General features: G+C 42.0%; 1 protein-coding gene across 4 annotated transcripts in view; it reads left to right on the forward strand.

Annotated features, from left to right (window-relative positions):
• The window catches only part of WWC3 (WWC family member 3), a 99989-nt gene continuing 76491 nt past the window's right edge, over positions 1-23498 (forward strand). For 2 of the 4 annotated variants that reach the window (XM_084506658.1, XM_084506660.1), the window contains exon 1: positions 8-345. In XM_084506658.1, the coding sequence (XP_084362784.1) occupies positions 83-345 (263 nt within the window). In that variant the 5' untranslated portion in view covers positions 8-82. Of the gene's footprint in view, positions 346-23498 lie in introns of all 4 variants that reach the window. The other 2 variants (XM_084506661.1, XM_084506659.1) reach the window with 2 other exon arrangements.

The following is a 23498-nucleotide window of genomic DNA, read 5'->3' on the forward strand; positions in this document are numbered from 1 at the left end:
GGGAGCTGCCCCGGCGGCGGCGGCGGGCGGGGAGCGGGTTGGTGCCGGAGCTGGGCGGCGGCGGCCCGGCGCTGGGGCGGCCATGCCGTGGCTGAGCGGCGGCCGGCGGCGGCGGCAGCAGCAAGGGGCGGCGGGGCAGGGCGGCGGCGGCGGCCCCGGCTCCGGCCCCGGCCCCGGCCCCGGCCCCGGCTCGGCGGCGGCGGCGGCTGCGGGCGGGCAGCGGGGCCGGGAGAGCTCGGAGCTGCCGCTGCCCGCCGGCTGGGAGGAGGCGCGGGACTTCGACGGGCGCGTCTTCTACATCGACCACAACACCCGGCAGACCTCGTGGATCGACCCCCGCGACAGGTACGGGGCAGGAGCGGGCGGGGAGCCCCCGGCTGGGCTGGGCTGGGCTGGGCTCGTCCCGTCCCGTCCCGTCCCGCAGGATCCCGGTCCCGCTGCCGGCTCCGTGTGCCCGGCGGCCCGGCGGCGACATTTTCCTGGCCGCGGCCGCGGGCGGGGTGTGGGCGGCGGGGCCGGGCCGGGCCGAGCGGGGCCCCAGCGCCGCGGCTCGGAGCCGGCCCCGGCTCGCGGGCACGGTCCCGGCCCCGAGTCTCGGCAGCTTGGGGTGAATCGCAGCAGGTTTTGCACCCTGTGGGGTGTGCGCCCTCTGACAGAGCTGCCCATAAAGGCTTAAAAGTTGTCCGGGCTTTAAAACTTCTGGAAGCAGGGGGATATCTGCGGAGGGTGCCGCCTGCTGCACGCACCCGCGCTTTGAACGCGCTCGCCCAAAAATTTCCACGCGGAGCTGCGGAACACAAGTGTCAGTATTCGGAGGTGTCTGCGAAATAAGAAACATATGTCTCCGTGTGTGCTTTTCTATATTAAACAATGTTTTTATAGTAAGCGAAAGTTGGACAAGGACAGTTTGAACTTCGGCCAGAGCTACCTTGCCAGAGCTATGCCAGGAATGTTAAGCAGGCCACAGAAACATTTAAGCGCAGTCTGGGTTAAAGACTGAAGTAATTTGAGCAATTCCTGCCGTCTTGCACAATGATGCATAGTTGTTTAAATAGCCTAAATATTTACCTACGAGATCAAGATCTTTTGTCTCGTTGTTTAGACATACTTACGCATGCACATATTTTTTGCTGATGTATTAAATGCTTGTTATTATGCTTTAGCGCATTTTTTTCTGCAGCGATCTGTGCGTTTTTTAACGTCCGCTTACTTGCAGTACTCTGTTTTAAAGGTAACCGGTGACACAATAATGTGTCTGTGGCTTCTCTGCGTGCCGTCCTTTCCATTAAATTTCAGGGGGTGTGCAGTTTCGTCTCCTGGAGTACTTTATGTAGAGACAGCAAAGAAAAAGACTTAGCAATTCCCTGCAGTGTTTAAATTCAGTGGCGATGTAGCGCCGTGCAATTCGAATAGCACTGCTCAAATTAGGACCTCATGTTTTGAAGAAATAATTGAAATGCCACGCGACGTTTGAAAATTTCTTTAAATACTTCACACCAGTGGTTAAACCGAGATGTATTTTTCAGGTGAGGAGATCAGGCTGTTGAGCAGAGATTGAGACAGTTACACTGGGGCAGGTAGAAAAGACACAATGTTTCCATGAGGAAATGTCAACAGTTTCTACAGGATTCAAGCAGCAGAAGCTAGTTTTATGACTGCAGAGTTGATCTCTGGCTGAGAACAGGCTGCTGTTAGTGCAGTGAGATGGCTGTGTTTTGCATAGCGGAAGGTGGCCAGTCTTTTGAGTTTTCATTGCAGCTACTCGGATTCCTGGGGGCAGCAACAAAGTAGGAAGGGGTCAGGTTAGTTGTGTTCTGCCAAAGTTTGGAAAGGAAAGGTCGGAGCACCAGGGAGATGGTACTGAAGGTGTTTTTTCTGCAAAAAGAACTTGAAAAAGTAAGGTAGAATAATGTGTTTGGTATCATATTTGCCTCAACATTGTCAATTTGCCATAGAGTGACAAGTCAGCCCCCTGTTTCCGTTCCTAGTGTGTTGGTTTCATTTCTATCCAGGAGGAGTTGGATGAAATTATGGGACCTCGGGCCATGTTGCACATGACCTGAACTCTGAGAATCAGCACCTCCAAGCTTTCTTACGGGCAGTGATCCTACAAGCATCCCCACGGGCTCCTCTTTCTCTGTAGCTGGGACTTAATAGTTTTTTTTTTGTTTGTTTGTTTGTTTGTTTGTTTGTTTGTTTGTTTTTTTCTCAACATTCCCTTTGAGATTTCTCAGCCTTTTGTAGTTAGGTTAGTGAATTTAATATGAAGCGGTTATTTGATATAAGAAAAAAATAATCCTGTTGAAGCCAAGAAGAGAAGGAAATACTATTTTGGGAAGTTAAGGAAGGAGAAATGTGCTGTATGAAGGATTTGGGGGTTTGGGAAGAAGGTGACAGGAGCAAGAGGTAAGTCAAGGTAACAGAGTGAAAGGGATAAAGGACCTAGAAGTGGATGCCATATGATTTTTTTCTTTTTAGGGTAGGAAAAATTGAATAAAGAAAAGGGAGAACAGTAGGAGAGTGATAAAATGAGCAGATACGAGAAGCTGCTTTGGTATCAAATCAGTGGTTAGGTTGATGGAAATTATTGTGTTGATCTGTGTAGATTGCTAGACAGTTGTCTAGTAGACCCTGTAGATCTTGAGGTGAAACCATTCAGTGCATATTTTCTTCTTGCTGTAGTAGTTGTCTTTTATCTTAATAGATTAAGGCAGCAAATGGCCTTTTTATCTCGTGTTTGCACAGTACTTAGTATATGGAGATGCTGGTCAATAACTGGGGATCGTGAATGCTCTTATAAAAGACTGACTGCATTTGTGGTTGATATTGATGATCTTTGTGGCACCAGGTCTTACTACAGTTGCTGTTTGTTACAAGGCTGTGTTTTCAAGTGATTAGAGCTTAGCCAAAACTGTTGGCAAAAGCTTTCCAAGCTGGTGAGTTTTTGTTAGATTTTTTTGCTTGTGGAAACTACAGCTAAGACACAGTGCTGTTTTTGCAGAACCTCACCAGGGGAGATGATTTGATTTGTTTCCTTCAGCTTCTTAATGTGAGTTGTCATCTTTGTTTGTTTGAAGATTTAAATCATCTTGGTTTGGAATGAGGATTTTAAACTTGCAAGGTGTAGCAGCATTTTTGCATGGAGAAATAATCCATCTGGGCCAGTTTGGGAAGCTTTGAAGAATTCGTATGGGTTGGGTAAGGACTTGTATTTCTAGCAGCTGCGTTTGCAGGAGCTTCCTGCAAGCTGGACTGCTGGTATCTTTATTAAGATCAGGTAGCTCTTCTGTCCTGCGTCCTCAGCAGCATCTTAATTCTTGAAGCTGGTGAACTTGAACCCAGAGAGAAAGAGCCCTGGCCTTGTAGAGGAGGTGGGTTGGAACAAGAGGGATTGGCCTTGGGATTTGACAGGAGGGGGGATGTTTTGGAGAGCTGCGAGGAGCAAAGCAAATCAGGAGCTGGGGGTAGGGAGAAGGCACCTGAAGCCTGGGAAGCAAAAAGTAGGGGAACTGGACTGAAAACCTGTAGGACAGGGAAAAACAGGTGAGAAGAAACCGGTCTGGTGAGGGTTCAGGGTGTGAGGGTGTCAGCTCTCTGCTGGCTGTGCAGGGAACCCCAAGGGAAAAGAAGGAGCACCCGCGTGGGATGGGGAGTCTTCAGAGGCAGAAAACGTGCATGCTGGGAAGCCTGTGGAGAAGGAGGAGAGACTTGGAAGGTGAAGGACAAGAACGAGGTGTGAAACGTCAGGCGGTGTAAGATATGCTGGAGGAGGAGACTGATGAAAAATCTGAATTATGGAAGGTCGAAATAAGCAGGAAAGGGTAGTGTGCTTGAAAGGAGTTGGCTTGAGGAAGTCACTAGGCAGGTACGCATTATTAGGAATGCATTGCAGAACAGCTCGAGGTAGTGGGTAATGGGCAGAAAAGTCCAGAAGTTTGGGCTGTTTCTCCCAAACTATTTCAGGGTTCCTCCTTGTTCTCATCATTTATTTGGTGTTTAGCAAGTGTACTACCCAGCTAGTCTCTTCTTCCTGTGAAGCAGGACAAAGGCAGTTCCTGCTAGCTGCTCTAACGATGTGGTCTGTTAACCACTGTTCACAGCAAAGCAAAGCGTGATGCTGCGTCATGCGATTTCTCTTTCCCCAGTTCAGTTTTTATAAAGGAATAGGAGATGGCGAATGGGAAACTTACACCATATTCTTGTCAAATATTCAGAGCTAGAAAACTACAGGTTTAAGTTGCTGAGCTATTGCTACTTTTGCTTTGAGAGCATTTTTAGTGACAAACTTTTTGATACCTTGCCTCCCCTGAGACCTGGAGAGGAGCAGCTCTGAGGGCAGGTAAGGGCTGGGAGGTGAAATAGATTTAGATTAGAAGGGCTACTCAAACTTTTGCTGAAACTGGAAGACGTGCCTCTAATGAGGCAAAGGATCTTCTGGAGCAACCATGTGTGGTACCCTTGGAAAGGCAGTGGCCTCTTTGTCAAGGCCAGAGAGTATCTGCCAGCATAGTGCATTGTATCTGCCCAGCTGACAGCATTCAGCAGCCCATTGACAATCAGGAGAATCGTTTAAATCACCAATAGCATTTTTCTAGGCTGGGCTTAAACCCCTGCACTGAGAGTTACGGTCAGTGTCATTCAGCATTACAATTCAAATACTTCTCTTGCCAAGCATGGGAAAGATGAAGGCAACAACACAGTACCACCACGGTTTTTGAAAGTTTGCACTAAGTTTTTGTGTGTTTTCAGACTTTTTTTGTCTACTTCAATTTTGTTGTATTTTGTCACCTGCGTTAGCTCACATTTTTGTTTTGAACTAATGCTATTTTTGGAATGGGAAGAGAACAAATCAATTGTTGATCGTTGTAATATTTGTTCTGAAAACACGATGATGACAGGACAGAGTTAAATCATGTGTTTTATTTGTGCGATGCAGACTGTTAATGTCAAAAAAAAAAAAAAATTAACCTATAGGGTGCAAAAAAGTATTTTTGGAAGTGATGCTTTGAAAATCATTCAAGGCGAGCAGAAATGCCGAAATACTAATTTGGTTGTGATTTTATAAATAAATTAGCTCCTTAGGCTGTCAGAGCTAAGGTCACAAGAGATGAAGATGGTTATCTTCAAAAAAAAAAAAAAAAAAAAAAAGAGTAAATGAGTATGAATCTGGAAAACATGCTCTCTCAAGAGAGCAAGGGAGCTGAACTTACTCAGTTAAAGAGGTGTTTAAGAAGTGGTTTGAGTGCTGATTGTAAAAAGAGATTATGATATCTGAGACTTCAGATCTCTTTTGTTTAATAGATTTATAATAGTGTCTGATAGTCAGAAGTTGAAACCAGAAATTGGATATATTTTTTTTAATAATAAGAGATATTAAATGCTGGAATAGTTTTTCTACTCCTTTAGCTGTCTAGATGAAATTATCTGATTTTTTTTTTTTTTTTTTTTTTTTTTGCCAAAGTCAGCTATCAGTTGAAGCCCCATTGTCTGTGAGCATCTGTTTTTGCTGCCTCCATTGCATGATACATCACTTGACCTATATATAATATATCTAGCTAAATATATCTCATACGGATTGGCAGAGCAGCCATGCTTTCATTAGAAAGTGGAGAGTTTCTCCAGGTTGTTTCTCTGAACACGGCAAGGAAGAAGTCCAGTTTACCACCGCCACTTGAAACATCTGGGTCACTGCAGTTGCATCATGTGGTTACCTCAAGTTAGCAGCGAATACAGTGGACTTGGTAGAATTTGTATGAAAAACAATGCATATAAAGTACTGCTCGAGATCCAGATGTTTTGAATTTTCTGTGCAAATGTCAAGCCTGGATGCAGTCACAGCGTGGATGGGAAAGCCGTGCAGCTGTGCGACTGCTCTCCTGGCATGCGGCTGGGAGTATGGGCTGCAGCACATGCGGGAAGAGAGGGCTGCGGTGCCCTGAGCCCCCGACCCATCAGGACATGCTTGTGCTCTAGTTCTTCAAAATAGTCCAGTAATATTTTTAAAGGTATGCTGTAGCTGACATTTGTTGTGAAAGTGTCACGTTTATATGCCATGACATATTTATTTCTTTGCCATTCAGAAGAGAGATGCATTCTATTTGATTCATGTATCTATTTTTTTTCATTCAGTCTGGTAGGTTTTCAAACAGGCAGATGTTTAACTTTTATATGGCACTTGTATGAAATTGTTTATGATTCAAAATAAGCATAGATGTGAGAGTCTCAGAATTAATGTCTGTGCATTTTCAAAGTTTGTTTTCAAACTCAGTCCTTGCTTTCAATTGTTAGATTCTGATAACACGTAAACATTAATGAGCTGGTTCGTGGTAAATTAATTTTAAATTATTGCATTTTTTTCTTGATCTCAGCTCTCTGAATTAGATACCTGGATGAAGTAAGCAATACCTGTATGAAATACGTGTTCACATTTTCTGATAAACTACTCTTGTTATATGACATAGTTAAAAATGAGTGCTTTATCTCCAGTAATTGAGGATAAACATTTTTAAATGTTTTTAGTAATGTTTCAGTGTCTCAGAAAGTAGAGGTGGGAAGCATCCACTCCTTCTTCCTGAAAATGAAAGGTTGTCCTTTTAGTACAATAGTAGTGAATTGTGATTTGTTTGACTGGTTTTACAGGTTAACATATATATACTTTGAAAATCTGGCTTAGATAGCATAAAACTGCAAGACCTAATTCACATGTGGTAAGACATCCAAACAGCTATAGAGCCAAGTTTACCTCATTAACCAAGAGCGTTGTTGCATTGTTAAGCTTCTTAATGCTTCGTTAAAGGTAAAAGTTTTTTTTTTTTTTTTTTTTTTTTTCCTCCTCTCCTGTGCACGTGTAGTTTTTACTGAATTCTAGATGGAGGTATTTAAGTATTTTCAGCAGTCAGGGAACGCAGACACCTGCCTTGCTGTGTTTGTGTGCTGGCTAGAAAGGACTAAATTAGGGCTTGTGACTGCAGTGAGCTGCAGCAATGCAATGGCACGTGTTACAAGGGCTAATTCTTGGAGGGTTCTGTGCAGAGGTATTGGCTGTCTTGCCTATAAGTTGGATCTGAGAAATCTTGGTCTGTCAGATGTTGCTAGTGCTCAAAACTATCAGAAAAGGTAGTTTACTGTTTTGTGTGTGTGTAGACCAATGCATATGCGAGTCACTGTAGACATAGTGGTTGTATTTATTGTCGCTAGACAGCACCAAGCATTGTTAGAAGAAAATTACGTATTTGAATGAATGTCTTTGAAAAAGTTGGAGGGGAGAGTGTCTGCTTTTCAAGATCTATAAACCGCACATGTGAGAATACAAGATTTGAAATGTCATGAGGCTAGGGTCTGAAGTTCTGTTATCTCAAGAAAAAAATATCCTATTTAGGCTTGGATTTTAGAGATAAGTTTAGTTTGAGAGATAACAACTTCACATTTTCAGCAAATGTAAATATAGTGACAGCAGTATGCAAACATGAGAACAAATGAGTTGTAGGCAATAAAAAAATTAAGAACTTATCTATAGCAGGCAAAGTCCTGTTAACAAGCACCGTAGAGGTGTCTGTTCAATGTAATGTTGGTTTATAATTTCACATTGATTACGGGAAGGTAGAGCTTTGTAAAGTTGCACGTGAGGCCGAACAGAAGTATTCAGCTGGTATTTTGGTGAAACAGTAAAACTAATACTTTTTCTGCCTAGAGTTAAAAATAGAACTTCCTGAATGTCTTATCTGCTACAGATGTGACCGCTCACGTTCACCAGCAAAGCCAGGGAGTATTGCAGCTTTTCTGTGATCTTCAACTTGTTTCTGGCTGCAAGAAGCTAGCCAAAGAGGAGAACAACCTCGAGGGACTTGCTCTACCTCTCCGTGGCAGCCCAGGCTGCACGCTCAGCAAGGTTTCACAATACAGCACCACCAAGCGAGTGGTTCCCTGTTGCCAAAAGCAGCGGTGTCCCCCGCTCCAGCCTCATGGTCTTGTACCTCTCGCACTGGTACTGGTGGTTATCCAACCTCACACTAAGTCCAGCTGGCAAAAATAAGCTATTCAGCATTTAATTTTTCTCTTTTTGGGAAGGGTGGGTTTTGGCCTGTTCAGCTCCCTCAGCTGACTTACCCTCAGGGCAGATGGATATTTAAATGGCTTATGGCAATTAAGTTTAATTCAATAAGGACCTGGCTTAGGCAAAAGTGATGAGTCAGTTTAAAACCCTCTTGGGTGAATCCTCTTCGTGAATGGCAGTCCTGACTACTGACTTCTAAAATACCCCCACGGTAAAACACTGAATCTCAAGTTACCTTTTTAAAAGTGAGGATTCACCTTTGAAATGTCAGACAGATGTATAAAAACTAACAAAAGTGTCTTAAACAGGTTTCACTGTAACTTTGTCCATTGGGTAGTGGTGTGGAAGTGGCTTTTCAGTCGTGAGGGGCAGGTACAACCTGCAGAGCTGATCTGGGGGGGGAGTCTGGGTTTTCAGCAGCAGCTTGGGAGTGCTCAGGAAGGGTTGGTGGAGTCGATGGCAAGTGTTGCCATCGCTGGCAGGGAGCGAAGGAGGTGGCTGGGAGGATCGGGTGTATGATCAGATGGGGAGCTGGGGAGGATGCTGGCAGCGCGGCACCTCGGAGGAGTGTGAGGGAGTTGGGTATGAGATCGGGTCGATACTGGGAGGATGTTGACAGTGGAGTACCTCCAGGGAGAATCTCGGCTCGGTGGGGAGGCACGGGGTGTACCTGAGGAAGGGTGGAGTGAGGAGAGGCACGTCGAGGGGATAGCAAAGCCAACAAAGCAGCTGTCAGAGGCCTTGGAAAAAGTGGCTTTACCGCCAGTATTTTGGGCTACAGCTGATCAAAAGACTGTTCGACGGGAGCATCACTACGGGACTGGAAGGAATAAAGGTTGAAATTTCCAGCTAGAAGAGGAGGAGGTGGCTGTAATGCTGGAGTTACGTGGTTTACAAGGCTTTTGGCTCCCTGCTTATGAAGAAGAGCAGGAGCTCTGGTGTCATGTTTTTGCCTTGCCTGTTTTGTGGCCCAGTCCAGGGCCTGTTTCATGGAGATAAACCCCTTGGTTCTTAATTGTTCAGTGGCAAGGGAATGGGGATCTAGGTTTTGTTCTGCCATGCTACAGGGGCCTTGCTCGTTTCTTGATTCTGTTCCAGATAGGAAAATTAATTTGGATTTGGCACATTCAGAGCGTGCTAAAAACATGGAGAGCCTCTGCTAAAAGTTGACGGCCCTGTCAGTTCTCCTGGCACGTTGAATCATTTGAGTCAGCTCCTACCTAGCGAGACTAGCTCGAGATGCGTGTTGTATTTTCAGATAAGCTGGAGTATTTCTCAGTTCCTGTTTCTTGGCCTGTTTTTTCCTGTCCTGTGGGTGCTTTGCTAGAGTACGAAGGTCTCTTGCATCCAGTGATGAGTCCGGTCTGTCCCCTTCTAGTGTGGGGGATTGAGGTGAGATTCTGTGCTGGCTAACAGCTGATTGCCGTCAGGGACTGAATTAGTGACTATCAAAAACCGGTATTGCTGTATTTTTTTTGTTGTTGTTGCTTTTGAAGACTTTTCTACTTCAGCGCATTTAATTGGCAGTGGGACAAAAATAAAGTATGGTGGTATCAACAGCCTTGAACTGGCAGCAGAGGATCAGAAGATATCTTTCGTAGCTTTCTGAAAGAGTTATTTTCAAGATGAAATATGTATAGAGAACGTCATTGAAACTATTTTGATTTATATTGTACTTAGGCTGAAGGTTTTTCACACGTACAGTGATTAGTATTCCTTATGGCAAAATGCAAAGGTTGGTATCAAAGCTGTGAACACGCAATATTTCAAAGTTGATTTATTTAATATTGGATTCCCATTTAGACAGCTAAAACTAAGACTTTTTAACCTTAACACACAATGATTCTTAGAAAGAGTGGCTTATCTGTGTTTGGGAAGATGGCTGAAAATGCTGCATAATTATCCAATTCTGCAGCATAAACAAATTGTGTCACACTTCTTACAGTCCAAAGTTACTTGACTGGAACAACAACCCCATGCATGCTTAAAAAGGGAACTTTCAGAATAAAAACTAAACTGACATTTCTATTTTCTTTTTGGCAATGTAGGGATGATTTGTGGATGGAGAAGGTATTACATATGTTTGGAAATGACTGTTTAAACATTTGTGTCTTCTGTTTCCCTCAGATTTCATCTTTTGGATAAAAACAAGACTGGCAGTATTAAAGATCTGATATGGTACATAGGTCTCTGTAACCCAAACTTCAAAATAAGTTAACCCAAGAACAATTTATTAAAAAAGTATCACAGCTGTTGGTTCATACATAGATCAGTTGTTGGAGAATCTAAATGGTCTCTAACAGTAACTGATGAGAAATACATATTAGACCTGTTCATTATCCATTATGAGATAGAGAAAGCTACACTTTCTCTATCCTCTCTGTATAATAAAATTGAAAATGCATTTAAAGTCTTCACCAGTAGGTAACCTGTAAGGTTCCAGTTTAAGAACCTGTATATTTGTACTGTATATTCAGATTAATATTTCCAACTGTATGCAATGTATTGAGTTATGACATTAAAAAACTACTTTGCATTGTTTTGAGTTGTATTACCTTTGCTTTTCTGCCAGCTCATAGTTTATTCAAGGGAAAATCTAGTCCTGCTCTTGTGGTTATGGTTGTACTGAGATCTGCGATAAATAGGCAGCATGTACTCAAGACTCTGCATGGACATTTGAATTTCAATTCTGAGTTTAATGTTGCTGCTTAGTTGGGCCAATTCAATTACAGAATTTCTGTTGCCTCTAGGGGAAGTTGGGGAGTACATCTGAAGTCATCAAGAGGAAAATCTGATGTGAAAACTTCTTTTAGTTCTGAACCCTTGGGAAATTGCAGTTTAATACACGAATGGGACAGTATTTTAATGTACTTAGTTACAGCAAGGACTTCAGAAAGAAGTGACACTTCACTTATATTAATCAAAAGTAGCTACAATGTAGGAGTCTAAAAATAATGGATTTCCTAAGCTTTTTGCCTTAGTCAAGGGGAGTGTGCTCAGAGACGGGGCACAAGAGGTCCTAGTGCTTGTCCTGATGCTGCCTGTCTCATTGTTTGTGTTTAATACTTCTCCGGGCTTTGGCAGTCTTGCATACTCATTCAGCTGAACTTTTCCTCGATTTCCCATAACACCACGTAATGCACTGAATTTAAGAAGCTTTTTTTTTTTTTTTTTTTAAATTATTATTTTTTTAATATATATATAATGACCAGCTAGTTTCAGTCAAGTCACTTTGAACTGATGGAGTTGTGGAGTATGATTGCTGTTCTTGAAGTGTGCTGGTTAAGTGCCTTCTGTTCGGGAAGGTGATATGTGTGTGTGTGTGTGGGGGGGGGGGGGGGAATTAGCTGCTGGATTATGAAATAAACCCTTACATTTTTGCTTTAAGCAAGTCTTTCCCTTTAGCCTGTTTCTGGTGTAAAATGTTGAGATAGTTATGATCAGTCTGACTCTTAGGTTCTGATTGATTGATGGTGCTATAAAGATATTGTATTTCCAGTTCCAGGAATTATTTTCCTATTGTAAAATAAGCTGCTTTGCAAATTCCTCCTTGTCTTTTTTTACTGTTTTTCTGGATGTGTTTATATGAAGCTTTGGAGAAGTCTTTAAATTTCTTGACTTAAATACAATAGAAGGTTTTCAGAGCAAAAAGTCTTCTAATCCACGAGCATGTATCCAAACACAAAGATGTAGGAAGGTGTATGTGAATGTTTTGTGCAATGCCATTTAATCATCTGAAAAATTGATCACCCCCAGGATTTACTATCTGTTAGTACCCGTTATTCTCACTTTACAATTCTGAAGGTTGGAGCTGAGAAGTGTTTCTGGGAAGTGATCTGTGGAAGGTTTGCTAAGCCATGATCATTTTTAAAAAAAAAAAAGGGGGGGGGGGGCTGGAGGGGACAGTAGCTGGCTGTGAATGGCCTTTAAGGACCCCTCAGTTATTTGTACAGAGTCTTTTCTTGCAGATTCAAGGGCATCTTAGGGAATGGTCCATCATCTTCATTTTTAATGCATTTTCAAAAATAGCTTGTGGAGATTTTGGCACAAATTTTGATGTCCCAAGTTTTTGTCTCCTAGGAGTGTCATGTGCTTTAAAAAAAAATAAATCTTAACTTTTCCCAGAAGTGCATTTAAAAAAAAAAAAAAAAAAAAAAAAAAGAACTTTTCATTGGGCCTTAGATGTAAACCTGTTTTCATGCTAAGCCAAGTTATGCGATGTCTTTCTATGACTTAATAAAAGACAAAACACCAGATGGTACATATGGGCGAGCTTTTTACTTATTTATTTTAACAAACATTTGTAAAATTTGTGACTCTGTTCTAGAAACCTGACAGATTAAATAAAACTCCGACAATTACGGAAAACAGCCTGTTTTTGTAAACCTTGTGCTGCCATGTGAAGTGCCTCCTTTGTAGGGCTCGGCACGGGTGCAGATGAACTTGCTGGTGCCAAGGCAGGCTGTAGTAGCGTGTTGGGTAAGTTCCTTCTGGGAGTGATCTCGCAGATCTGTCCGTGCCTGTTCGTGGCTTCTGTTTGGTAACAGTGATGATGGAGCGGGTTGTGTGCTCTGGACATCTGCCTGCTAGGAGCGAGCCGATCTCCAGCCTGTTGCACAAGGTCTGCTGAACAGCTTTAAGCTGGTAATACATTTTCATTGCTATCGGTACTACTGACCAGGTCTCAGTTCAGATCCTTGTTAAAGACTATTTCATTCACCGTATCTGACTTCTATGAAGCCTTTTGGCCATTATCTGATTATTTCAGCAACAGCATCTGAATGACAGTGTTGATTATATGTTTTCTTCCCCTAACAGCTTACATTTAAGGGGTTCCGAATTTTTAGAAAGTTGTCTTGTTCTTTTGAAATACTACTCCATCATTCTGCCATTAAAAGTTACTCTAATAATTTTTTTGGAATCTGCTTTCTGTAATTATGTACAGTAGATGAACATCTGTGTTTTTTGAAGTTTTGCACGTATGACTGTTTGCCCGTATTGTTCTTCAGATATTTGGCTTGTTCATTCTGAAGTCAGTTGATAAAGAAAATCATGTTTATTCTTGACCTTAATCACAACCATAAGTTTCCTTTCCTTTACATTTAGAAGCCATGGAGCAGCTATAAAAGGCTTTTCTGTCCGCTTTAAAAATAAATTACCCTGTGTCCAGGACTCTGATTCCTTTAGAAACACCCCGAAACTGTGGATAGTGTCCTGGCTGTGGAAACGTTTTCCCCACCCTCCAGCCCATGAATGGTGTTCTTCAGAATGCAGCTCTGCAGGGATCATATGTTCATTTTTCTGTCTCTGACCTTTTACATATGTACTCTGAGGCTTGTTTTTCAAAGTGGTTGAAGATTTTGATACTAGTACCCATATCCAGATATTTTTAGGGTATCTCTACTGTGAAGTTTGCCTGAGGCTCTTTCCATGTTTTCGTTTTGTTGTTGTTAGCACTTTATGTTAAAAGTGAAATCGTTCCCTTTAGCTGTGATTTTTGTCTCAAATTAGGAATGTATCCTTTTCCTTTCTTCTGTTGATTGGTGAAGATAGTCAGATATCCAGATTTCTGAGAATAAAACCCAAATAGTTGTCAGAGTGCTTTCGTTAAAGAATTTCCAAACATTTTAACACATCACACTTGGTATAAATTAAAAAGGAGAAAAGTCCTTTTTTTGAAGAGAGGGAAATCGGTGCTATGAATAGAACGCTAATGCAGGAGATTTTCCTTGAATCCACATTTTATCCATTTTATACACTGTCTGTATGCTAGTAGGCATGCCTTTAAAACGTGTTTTTTTTTTTTTTTTTTTTTTTCCACAGTAAAAATAGCTTGCTGCTTATTGAAAAACAAGGCAGACCTGTGCCTCAAAATCCAAATGAAACTGCTGCTTAGCTGAGGCTCTAAAGAGGGCATTTATATGTTGTGGAATGAATGGCATGCCTGCGCTAACTCCCGCGGGCCGGATATTTCCAAGGTATCAGACAGAGCTGTATATACTGCGGTCTTCCCCCTTCGGTTACCAATGTGCCTCCCTCGGCAGAGGCTGAAGGACCCCTTGCCCCTGCGGAGGCAATGGGGTGGGCAAGGGGGGGCAGAGGAGGAAGGGAAAATACCGAGCAAGGTAATTATAGGCCTTTTTCTTTTTTTTTGCTTTTTTTTTTTTTTTGCTTTTTTTTTTTTTTTTTTTTTTTCCACCCAAACTGTCCTGTGATAGTCTGTAGGCTCCTTGTACTTTGTAAGTTTCTGTTGTTTTTTTAATCATTGTTCTTTGAACAGCGTAGTTAGGAATTTCCTGTTCACGTTTTACTACAATGGTTTGTTTAAAATGACAGACCGCAGTCTTTTTCCTGACCTAAAACTAGATTAGCCTTGAATGTTGGAGAAGTCAGACAAATAAAGAGGGTAGACGGTATTTGCTTATGTCATGGAGAGAGGCCTTTTAACCGGGCTCAGTTGTATCAAATACCACAAGTCATGTTTCTTAAATATTTATTAAGACAAATAAACATAGTTATTGTATGAACTGGCATGCCTCCAAATTCCTATCTCTTTGATTCTCATGGGTGGGTCGCTTTTAATCAGGAGAAATATTTTTAATCAAGACTTAGATGTCTGCTGGATTGCTGAATCCCGGGTTTGCTCAGTTCTCAGCTTTTGCCCTGTTTTATTTATAAAATGCAACAAAACAAACATCAGCGAAGTTCAAGTTATAAAATGTGGCAACAAAACACTCAGGAAATACTGAAATTGGGAATGAACCTGTCTTTTCTTAAAACTTCTGGTGCCTGTCTTAAAGAAAGAGTAGCATAATCTTCCTATGTATCACCATGTGTTTTCTTTCAACTTTGGGGGAAAAACACAGCTCCCAAACCCAGCACTTTTAGGTTCACCAGCAGTTGCAACATCCTTATACAATTTTTGTTTATTTAGGACAAGTTGCTTGTATAACAGTGCTAATGTATGTAAATAGTGCATACACGTATCGATGGACCCATACAGGCAATAAGGCTATTGATTTTTATCTGTAAAGAGATCAAATTTCGGCATTTAAAAACAATGCATGACCTACAATTTGGGTTTTTATTTTATAGAAAAATTATTGTAACGTGAATTGTGTTGTGGCATGGCACAAAAGCTTTAAGCAGTTTTGGAGGGGTGGTGGATTAACCTGCTACTGAGATGGTTACTGATGAGCATCAAACTCCTGAACATACACTTGATACAATGCTCTTAGGTATTTTCAATGCAAGAATGCCTGTGCGAATGTGCATGTAAAATTCTGATAAACATGCTAAATTAATTTTCAAGCTGGGAGATGTCAGATTTGTGAAGATGTGGTGTCTATAGCTGATATGACACACGGGCATGTCATTACAAGGGTGTTGCCAGTTAAAATACTCAGCTGTTATGGTATTTCCAGCTTAGCATCTAACTTTGTTCCACCCAGCAAATAGTCACATAAATAGGACTAGCTGTGGATTTTAAAGGAAATATTTAATGTATTTTTAAAGAAAATAACTTTTGGAAGGGAAAATATTTGGGTAGCTTGCACGTGAATGTCTAGGGCAGGGCAGGGAGATGCCTTGCAGGATACTGAACTTGATGTGCTGAAGAAGCTTGCGGTAGATGTGGAAAATGTCACTGTTTATAGAAATCAGGTATTTCTACGAGTCCCGGAACTAACAAAGCCTGGTTTCCTGTGGGTTTGTGTCTTACAGCTATCAACTTCGGTGTCTGGGAAGGTGAAGGCTCTGCTGGATGCTTTTCGCCTTGCACTTTGGGGTATTTCTATCTGTTTGCTCCTGAGTGGATTTTCTGATACCTGATGCAGTGTGAGCACGGGAATCTCACTTTCTGCTGGGCCCCCTGCTTGCTCTGAACTCTATAGAGTATTGGAGTATTTGAATTACCAGGGGGCTTTCAGAAAAAATTGAAACCAATCAATGGAATAAAAGCCAAATAGACACTAAACTAATAGTGTTAGTAATAAAAATTGCATATCCGTATTTTTATAAGAGACCAGATTCCAAGACCTTGTTTTTTTTATTTTTTCTTTTTACATCTCTGCCTGCTGGTTTTAGTAGCCACTTGACTTAAAGAGAAGCCAATTCCTAAAACCAAGCGATGGTTTTACCATTTGATTGATAAGAACAGTTATAATCAATTAATATAAACACATTCTGAGGTGATGATGTGCCAGATCTTATGGTACAGGCTTGGCTTATAACCATTCTGTGGAATGTATGTATCTTCACGTGGCTGCATTATTACAAAAAAATGGACCAAAGCACTGGACAAATATAAGCTTCCTGTGTAGCTGTTAGGTTATGTGACCTGCAGTACGCTGCCTGGCTTTTAGCATTGGTTTCCCTTAGGTGTGAACAAGCAGTGTGATCTTAAGAAGAGATACAGAGTCTTGCAGAAGGTTTGTTGGTGAGATACCTGCTCTTAGTGAACCTCCTGGAGCTGCCAGCAGCCCGTTTTTGTCCCTAAGGGTCGAAGATGTATTATTGTCTGAACTGCCCTCAAGTGTAGAAGGTGCCAGTGGTTTTGCTGTCAGCAAAGATTGTTCATTTCGGTTTTGACCTTCATTAAGAACGGATTTTTCTACCTGGAAAAGCTGGAGTTCAGAAAGCTTGGGTGTGAATAAACAGTGCCCTAGATCTTCCATGTAAATGCTCTTTGTGTAGCAATATGGGTGAGTAGTTTATTCCACTAGATGAAGTAAGTGAGGTGAATAAGGTGAGTAAGCAATTTCATTATGAGACGTTCTCAGTTGTGTCTAAATGCTATGTTGCAAATCCGGCTCGTGCTTTGAGCTGGTCGGGAGCCAGGTGCCTGTGGTTAATTCATCACTGAACCTGAGCTAACAAGCCCTGCATAGGGGAGGTTGGGTTAGACGAAGCTCCCTGCCACTCTCAAGTAGCTGGCAGCCCGTACATATCTGAGCGAGGGCTGAGCTGCTTTGGGTCTGCCCAAAACAGTTCGGACAAACTCTAGAAGTGTCTGCATATAGTGGAGCGTGGAGTAATTACCTTAGTGTGCAAATTTGTAGTATCTCTACTATAATACTAGTTTCTTTAGAGATCAGTTAGCTCAACCTTCTTTTGTGTGAGTTGGAGACACTAGTCATGCCTTGTAGGGTTGTACTTATGAAGTACATATTAAATGCAGATTATCGTAGTATATATCACCATGGATTCATTATAAATGGATTCATAACTTTCTTAACTCTTGATTGGCACAATGTGTTGGCATACAATGCTTTGTATATAATAAACTGCTATTAAGGGAAGATCTTGGAAATAAAACAGTGTTTTCAGGAAGATTTTTAATATTACCCAGTCACAATACCTACTTGGAATGATAAATTGAGTCTTTGCAGTGGACAGTTATATTACCCTTCTCAGATACTTCACAGAAGCACAGAAAGGTGCACTTCAAGTTTTCTTCCCAGTCTCCCAAAATCCTGCTTTGGACTTACCGCCCGATCTCCCAGCTCTCTTAGCACAGTGCCTTTTCGGACCTCTTCCTGTAGCTGCTGTGAAATACCAGTCCTGAAATGTTTGTCTCTTTCAGTCACACCCCTCCAGAGATAGAGAGGCTTTGGTTCAGTGGTGCTGGTTTGGGATGTGGGAGACCAGTTCTCCAGACTTCTTGCATAGCGTTACTTTTAAACTCCCCAAGGAGTTTTCAGCCTGAGTACTAATTATGGTGTTTCTTACCTCATGGTAGTGTTCTGCTTATAAATGAATAATGTGATTGTATGCATACTAATAAAACGGGAATGTAAAGATTCATCTCTCCTGTTTGGCTTTGTTTTCAGACCCCTGTGCTTTTCCCTTGTAAAGCACGTTCTAAAATCAGTGACACTTAGGAACTCTCAGCTACAGCCTTCCAAAGGCAGAAGACCTCAGCCCCTGAATCTTGTATCACTTCACATAGTTATTTGCAATGAAGCTTTGCAGATTACACCGTGAAGAAAGTTAGCAATGAGCAAGGTTGGTCTGAGGATAGAGTTGTGCGTTCTCTCTCCCTTCCTCCTTTCTAACTTGTTACCAACATCAGTTGTCATAATGTTTTTAAAGAAGCATTAGAAATTGATGGGGTTTATTGTTCTTCCAAAATTCATGTTACAATTGCGAAGCATGATATGATAGGTGTAGATGCCTTGCATTTTCTGGAAATGTACTTTCTCTCACGTGTAAGCTGTATCTTGTAGCTGTGTAGCTTGAGCTAAAGTTTTCTTTTCATTAGGCTGATGAGGGTGAATATTAGGCATTCATCACAGCGCGGAATAGTTGGCAGTTCAGCAGCTTCACTAGTGGGGATTTTGTTTGTGGAAAGCAGTAGCCGTAAGGGCATCAGGCAGCTTTTGGAGACAAGTAAGACGCGTGTGGCTATTGACAGTGTGCAATAGGAAAAACTGTGTTATAAATGGTTAAGTACCCTTTTGGTGTCTCCTGCTCCATCGTGCCAGCTCTTTGGGTGGGAACATGCTGGAGGAACGTGTGCCGTGGAGCTGGCGGAGGAGCTGCAGGGACTGGCTGGCCTCCGGTGGGATTGGCTGCCGCCAGCTCTGCCCAGCCGCGGTGGCTGCAGCTGCATGGCTGTAGGAAAGAGAGGAGGAGGTGGTGCTAATAACGGGTATTTTTTGTTGTTTGGGGAGCTCTGTGTTTTGTACAGTCAAAATCGGCACGTATAAAATGACGCGAATGACAGCAGTGCGAAAGGAACACAGCAATTTTTGCCGCTAATGTGTGTGTGGGGAAGCACATGTCCAATCTGGATCGTATGTTTGAGAGTGTTTTTGTAGTTCTCTTGTTTTGGAAATCAGACATCAAAGCAGTGTACGTCCAAAACAATGGAAGAATGTGCTGGGCTTAGTTGCCCAAAATACGTGGGGATGAACAGTTTACTGAGGACAAGATGAATGCATTTTCATGGCTACTTATAAAGAAGAAATAGAAGGAGAATTAATGTTGCAGCTCTTAAGACAACTATTTTTTTTCTCTTCTCAACATTAAAATTCTGATGGATGTTAGAAGTTGCCAGAAGAACTTGTCAGTGCTTACTGTCATTACTATCTTAGGACCTGTTAAATTAAATCATATGTTAGACAAGCTGCTATTGAAAACGACATTTGTGTAATTTGTTTTCCTTTTAAAGGCAATTAGTCTATATGCAAAAGCTCTTTAAATATTTTTATTTACTTTCATACTGTTCTTGGATCGTGTAAAATGTTACATTGTGAAATAATTTTGGCTGGGTTGTCAACAAATGGCATCTTATCCTTTTAAGAATTCTGGATTTATATTATGGCAGCAACAGTTCCATCCTGTCCTTTGCTTCTGTCAGCACTCATTTTCTAGGAAGAAGTAAATGTTGAATAGTGCCCTTTTGTGTGTTTTCTGGGATTTTGAGAAGTACAGATTATTCAATCAGTAGAAATGTGCTTGCATCCGTGGATGTCTGCCCTTAGCATCACTTCGGTGCCACTTCGGAAAGCAGCAAGTTTTACAGATGGCTTTGGTAGCTGGTATGCTGCCTTGCATTTTGCTCTCTAGGTTGTATATATAGTCTTTGTGAGTCTCTTCCAGGGAGTTTGAGTTTGGCTCTGGTGATTTTTTTCCCCCAACAGGATGAGGATCAGCGTTTCAATTCAGTCTCGACTATTTGTTTAAATTTAGTGCATTTATGACTGCTGCATTGTTGAAAGGAGTTAGTTTTATGCAGACATTTATTTTTCCCTAACTTTTGCAGGAATTGGGAAGACTAATGCAGTGCGTTAGTAACAAGATGCATTGCTCAATACATGGCCAGAGGGAAGGAGGGGGGTCTAGACCAGTCATACCTATAAAACTTAAGCTTCCGTTAAAATGTAGCAGAGCAACAAGGTTTAACTGGGTGTGAAGTGAGTATCCTTGTCTCGGAAGGCTGTTCTGAAAAGAGACAGAAAATGATCAGATAGGCTGAAAAATGATTAAAATAGCTTGTTAATTTTTTACTTGTTGCCCTTTTGATAATGGCAGGAAAAAAATAATCTAGTGGTGGTAATACCTGAAGGGGAAAGGGCAAGGAATAGCTTTAATTCAATATGAACCAATTTATGTAATCAATGGTATCTTCATTGTACTCTAGCTAACTTGATAATTTTGCCCTCAAATTCTAATTTCTAATCCAAATTCTTTGGGATGTTAAAAATTTAGGATCAGACTTTCAACTGTGACTATGAGGAGGGAAGGGGTGGACTAAAGGGGTACTCTCACTCTTCTGACAGCTTCCATCTTTGGTAATTCCTGTCTGTCATGCTGGGGCAGAAAGGAGTTAGAAAATCTAAATTGTATGAATAAGAGTCATGTGGATTTAGCTCTGGGAAGAGCTGAGAGGGGCAATGCATGTAAACATATGAGTTCACTTATGAGGGGGAGGTAAGACCTGCAAAAAGAAGCTAGACAAGGGTCATAGCAGAGAAGGTTTTCCTGGCAGCAATGGCAGACTAGGAAATCTTTTCTCCAAATTAGTTGTTTGGCTGTGGTTTAAGTACAAGGTGAGGGAGGAAGAGTGAGTACTCCCTTATTTTTTATTTTTTTTTTTCAGCTGCCTTCTTGCTTAATGGGTAGTAGTAAAAGATTTTTAGAAAATGATACAGCACAAGAATGTGTGGAGCAGAGTAAGTACATAAGAGTCATTACCACATTTTTCTTGGAATTTCCTGTCATGCTTGTATGCTCCCCTGCCTTCCCCGTGCTCTGCTGTTTCCCTTTCAGTTCACTCGGGTTTCTTAATAGCCTTGGAGTGGTAAATTTTTGAAGTCATAGTCTCTGAAACAGACTTTAGTCACAAAGTTTTCAGCACACATTAGGCATCTGCTGTCTGGAATAGCAATCGTGGTTTAGTCTGCTTCATGGCCTTCCTTTTACTGGATAAGTGTTGCTCAACTCCACTAAGCAAGGAGGCTTCGAGTGCCTCTGAAATCTGTGAATTTTCTCTTTCATACCACTCAGAGATTGAATCACTAGATCTTTGAGTAATGAGAAATAGCTGAAATTGTTGGAAAAAGTATACCACCTGTCTCAAATTTTGCTGATCAGTTCTGAAATTCAGAGGACCGTGCTATCTACCATCCTCACTTCGAAGACTTGGGATCTCACTGCTGGTTAGATTTATCCCAAAAGTAATTTTGAAGGAAGTAGGTAAATAGGACTTACAGAAACTTAAAGTTTGGATGCTTCCTCTGCTAGTAACCCCAAAGAGTTGTGAAACAGAGAATTCTTTCTGTAACAAGGCTTCATATCAACTCTGTGAGGCAGGCAATTTTCTGTATGAAACAAAGCATCGTGTCCCATCTCCCTTCTGGCAGCACTAGGTAGAGCTTAACTTTAAGCAGTCCAAACTGCTTTATGCTCTGTACCAGAAAGGCTTCTTGGAAATGGGAATGTTTTTCTCTTCCTTCCTCTGCTTTTTCTGCAGTTCATTTAATCTGCATCTCTGATATTTCTATGGCTTTTCTGGTGTTGCGTGTGGAACTTTAAAGTCTATGTTAAAGTTAGGCTTGTTCTTATTTGAAAAAAGAGAGAGAAGGTGGAGATTTTAATTGCAGATACTATGAAAAAATATTTTGTATGAGCATATTGTAGCGGATATGTTTTAAAATCCAGTAGCTATCTCCTTTTGCATAACTTTTGTTTAAAGGTTGTTTGGTCAGTCAGTCATTACACATTTTAGTAGTTCATTTCCTTCATGAATTATTCTCTTAAGTAGCTCCCAGGGTATTGTTGCTTTTTAACCAGTCTTACCAAATAAATGGATTAATTTGGTGTTTTTGAAAGATATTATCCATATCAAGTTCCCGTGTTGTGTCTTAACATTTCATGAGCAATGAAGGAAGTGCTCATATTGTGGATTACTGTTACTGGGACTTACAATGCCATTGTTTGGAAATGGGTATTTAGAAGTGCCTATCATGTCTTGGTTTTTCATTTGTCGTATACTTGACTTTCTTAGAAAAGAACAAAACTTTTTCAATACACTTTGACCTTCCCCCAAATGTTTGAAGGCTCTTTAAGATATGGACCCTGGCACCTAAATGAACTTTTCCTAATGGAGATGCTTTTATGAGATGTGTGTGTAAATTCTTTTCATGTTTATTGCAGTTGTATAGTTGAACACAGACACCTTATAAAATGCCAGAATTAAGGTTCGCTATTAAGTTGTTGTGAGACAGTCTTAATTTATGTGGTTGTGTTCTGTTGTGTTGGCTTTTTTTCCCCTAAAGAGCCTTGCCACAGTACATTAAAAAACTTGATTAATGGTTTGTTACCAATAGTAGGAGGTCTTGCTTGCCTCCCTTCTCCTCGGCATTGTCTTGAACTGGTAGTGAATCATAGAATCACAAAATACCCCGAGTTGGAAGGGACCCATAAAGATCATCAAGTCCAACTCTTGGCTCCAGACAGGACCACCCAAAAATCAGACCATGTGTTTGACAGCGTTGTCCAAACTTCTTGAACTCCGTCAGCCTCGGTTCCGTGACCCCTTCCTTGGGGAGCCTGTCCCAGTGCCCCACCACCCTCTGGGTGCAGACCCTTTCCCTAACCCCCAGCCTGACCCTCCCCTGTCCCAGCTCCATGCCATTCCCTTGGGTCCTGTTGCTGTCCCCAGAGAGCAGAGCTCAGCACCTGCCCCTCCGCTCCCCTCGTGAGGGAGCTGCAGGCCGCCACGAGGCCTCCCCTCAGCCTGCTCTGCTTGGGTCTGAACAACCCAAGGGGCCTCAGCTGCTCCTCACACATCTTGCCCTCCAGACCCTTCACCATCATAGTGCTCTTAAGTGATGGCGTTGTGCAGAGGTGGTGGAAGTTGGTGAAGAGGGCAGGGATCTCTGGTTCAGTGGTACTAAGATGGTAGTTCAGCTTTTGTGCAAACTGCAGTTGGAGCTTACTGAGGAATTGGAAGTGGGCGACCATGGGGAGTGGAGTGGACAGGGGAGAGAAGCTGTGATCTGCCCTGGGATTTCAGAGCAGAGGGCCATAGAGGACGGCATCTGATGTTGGCAAAGCCTGCCTGTCCTTCCCTGTCCTGTTGTTGAGGCCGTGCTTTCTTTTTCCCTGTGATGTTCAGATGTTCAGATCCCAAAGGGGTCGGATTGGGAGTGAAGGAAGAAACTTGTCTCCCTAGTCTGCTCCTGGGCACAGAGTGAGGAGCAAGGATGTGCTGGAAATGTTTTTTCTGTAGCAGCTCTGTGCAGCTGGAGCAAGCTCAGTGATGTCCCAGCACACAGGGGTTGGGTGGGTTTGTAGCCAGCAGAGGTGTCTGGAGATGTCAATGCATGTTGTGCAGAGTTTAAATTCTGTGGAGTTTAACCAGGGCTTTTGCATTTCACAGTTACACTGAGCATGTGCAGGAATACATTCCCACCCTTCCACTCCTTTGTGCCTTGGC

Source organism: Aythya ferina (assembly GCF_964211825.1).
Source record: "Aythya ferina genome assembly, chromosome: 1".
In the NCBI taxonomy this organism is placed as follows: domain Eukaryota; kingdom Metazoa; phylum Chordata; class Aves; order Anseriformes; family Anatidae; genus Aythya; species Aythya ferina.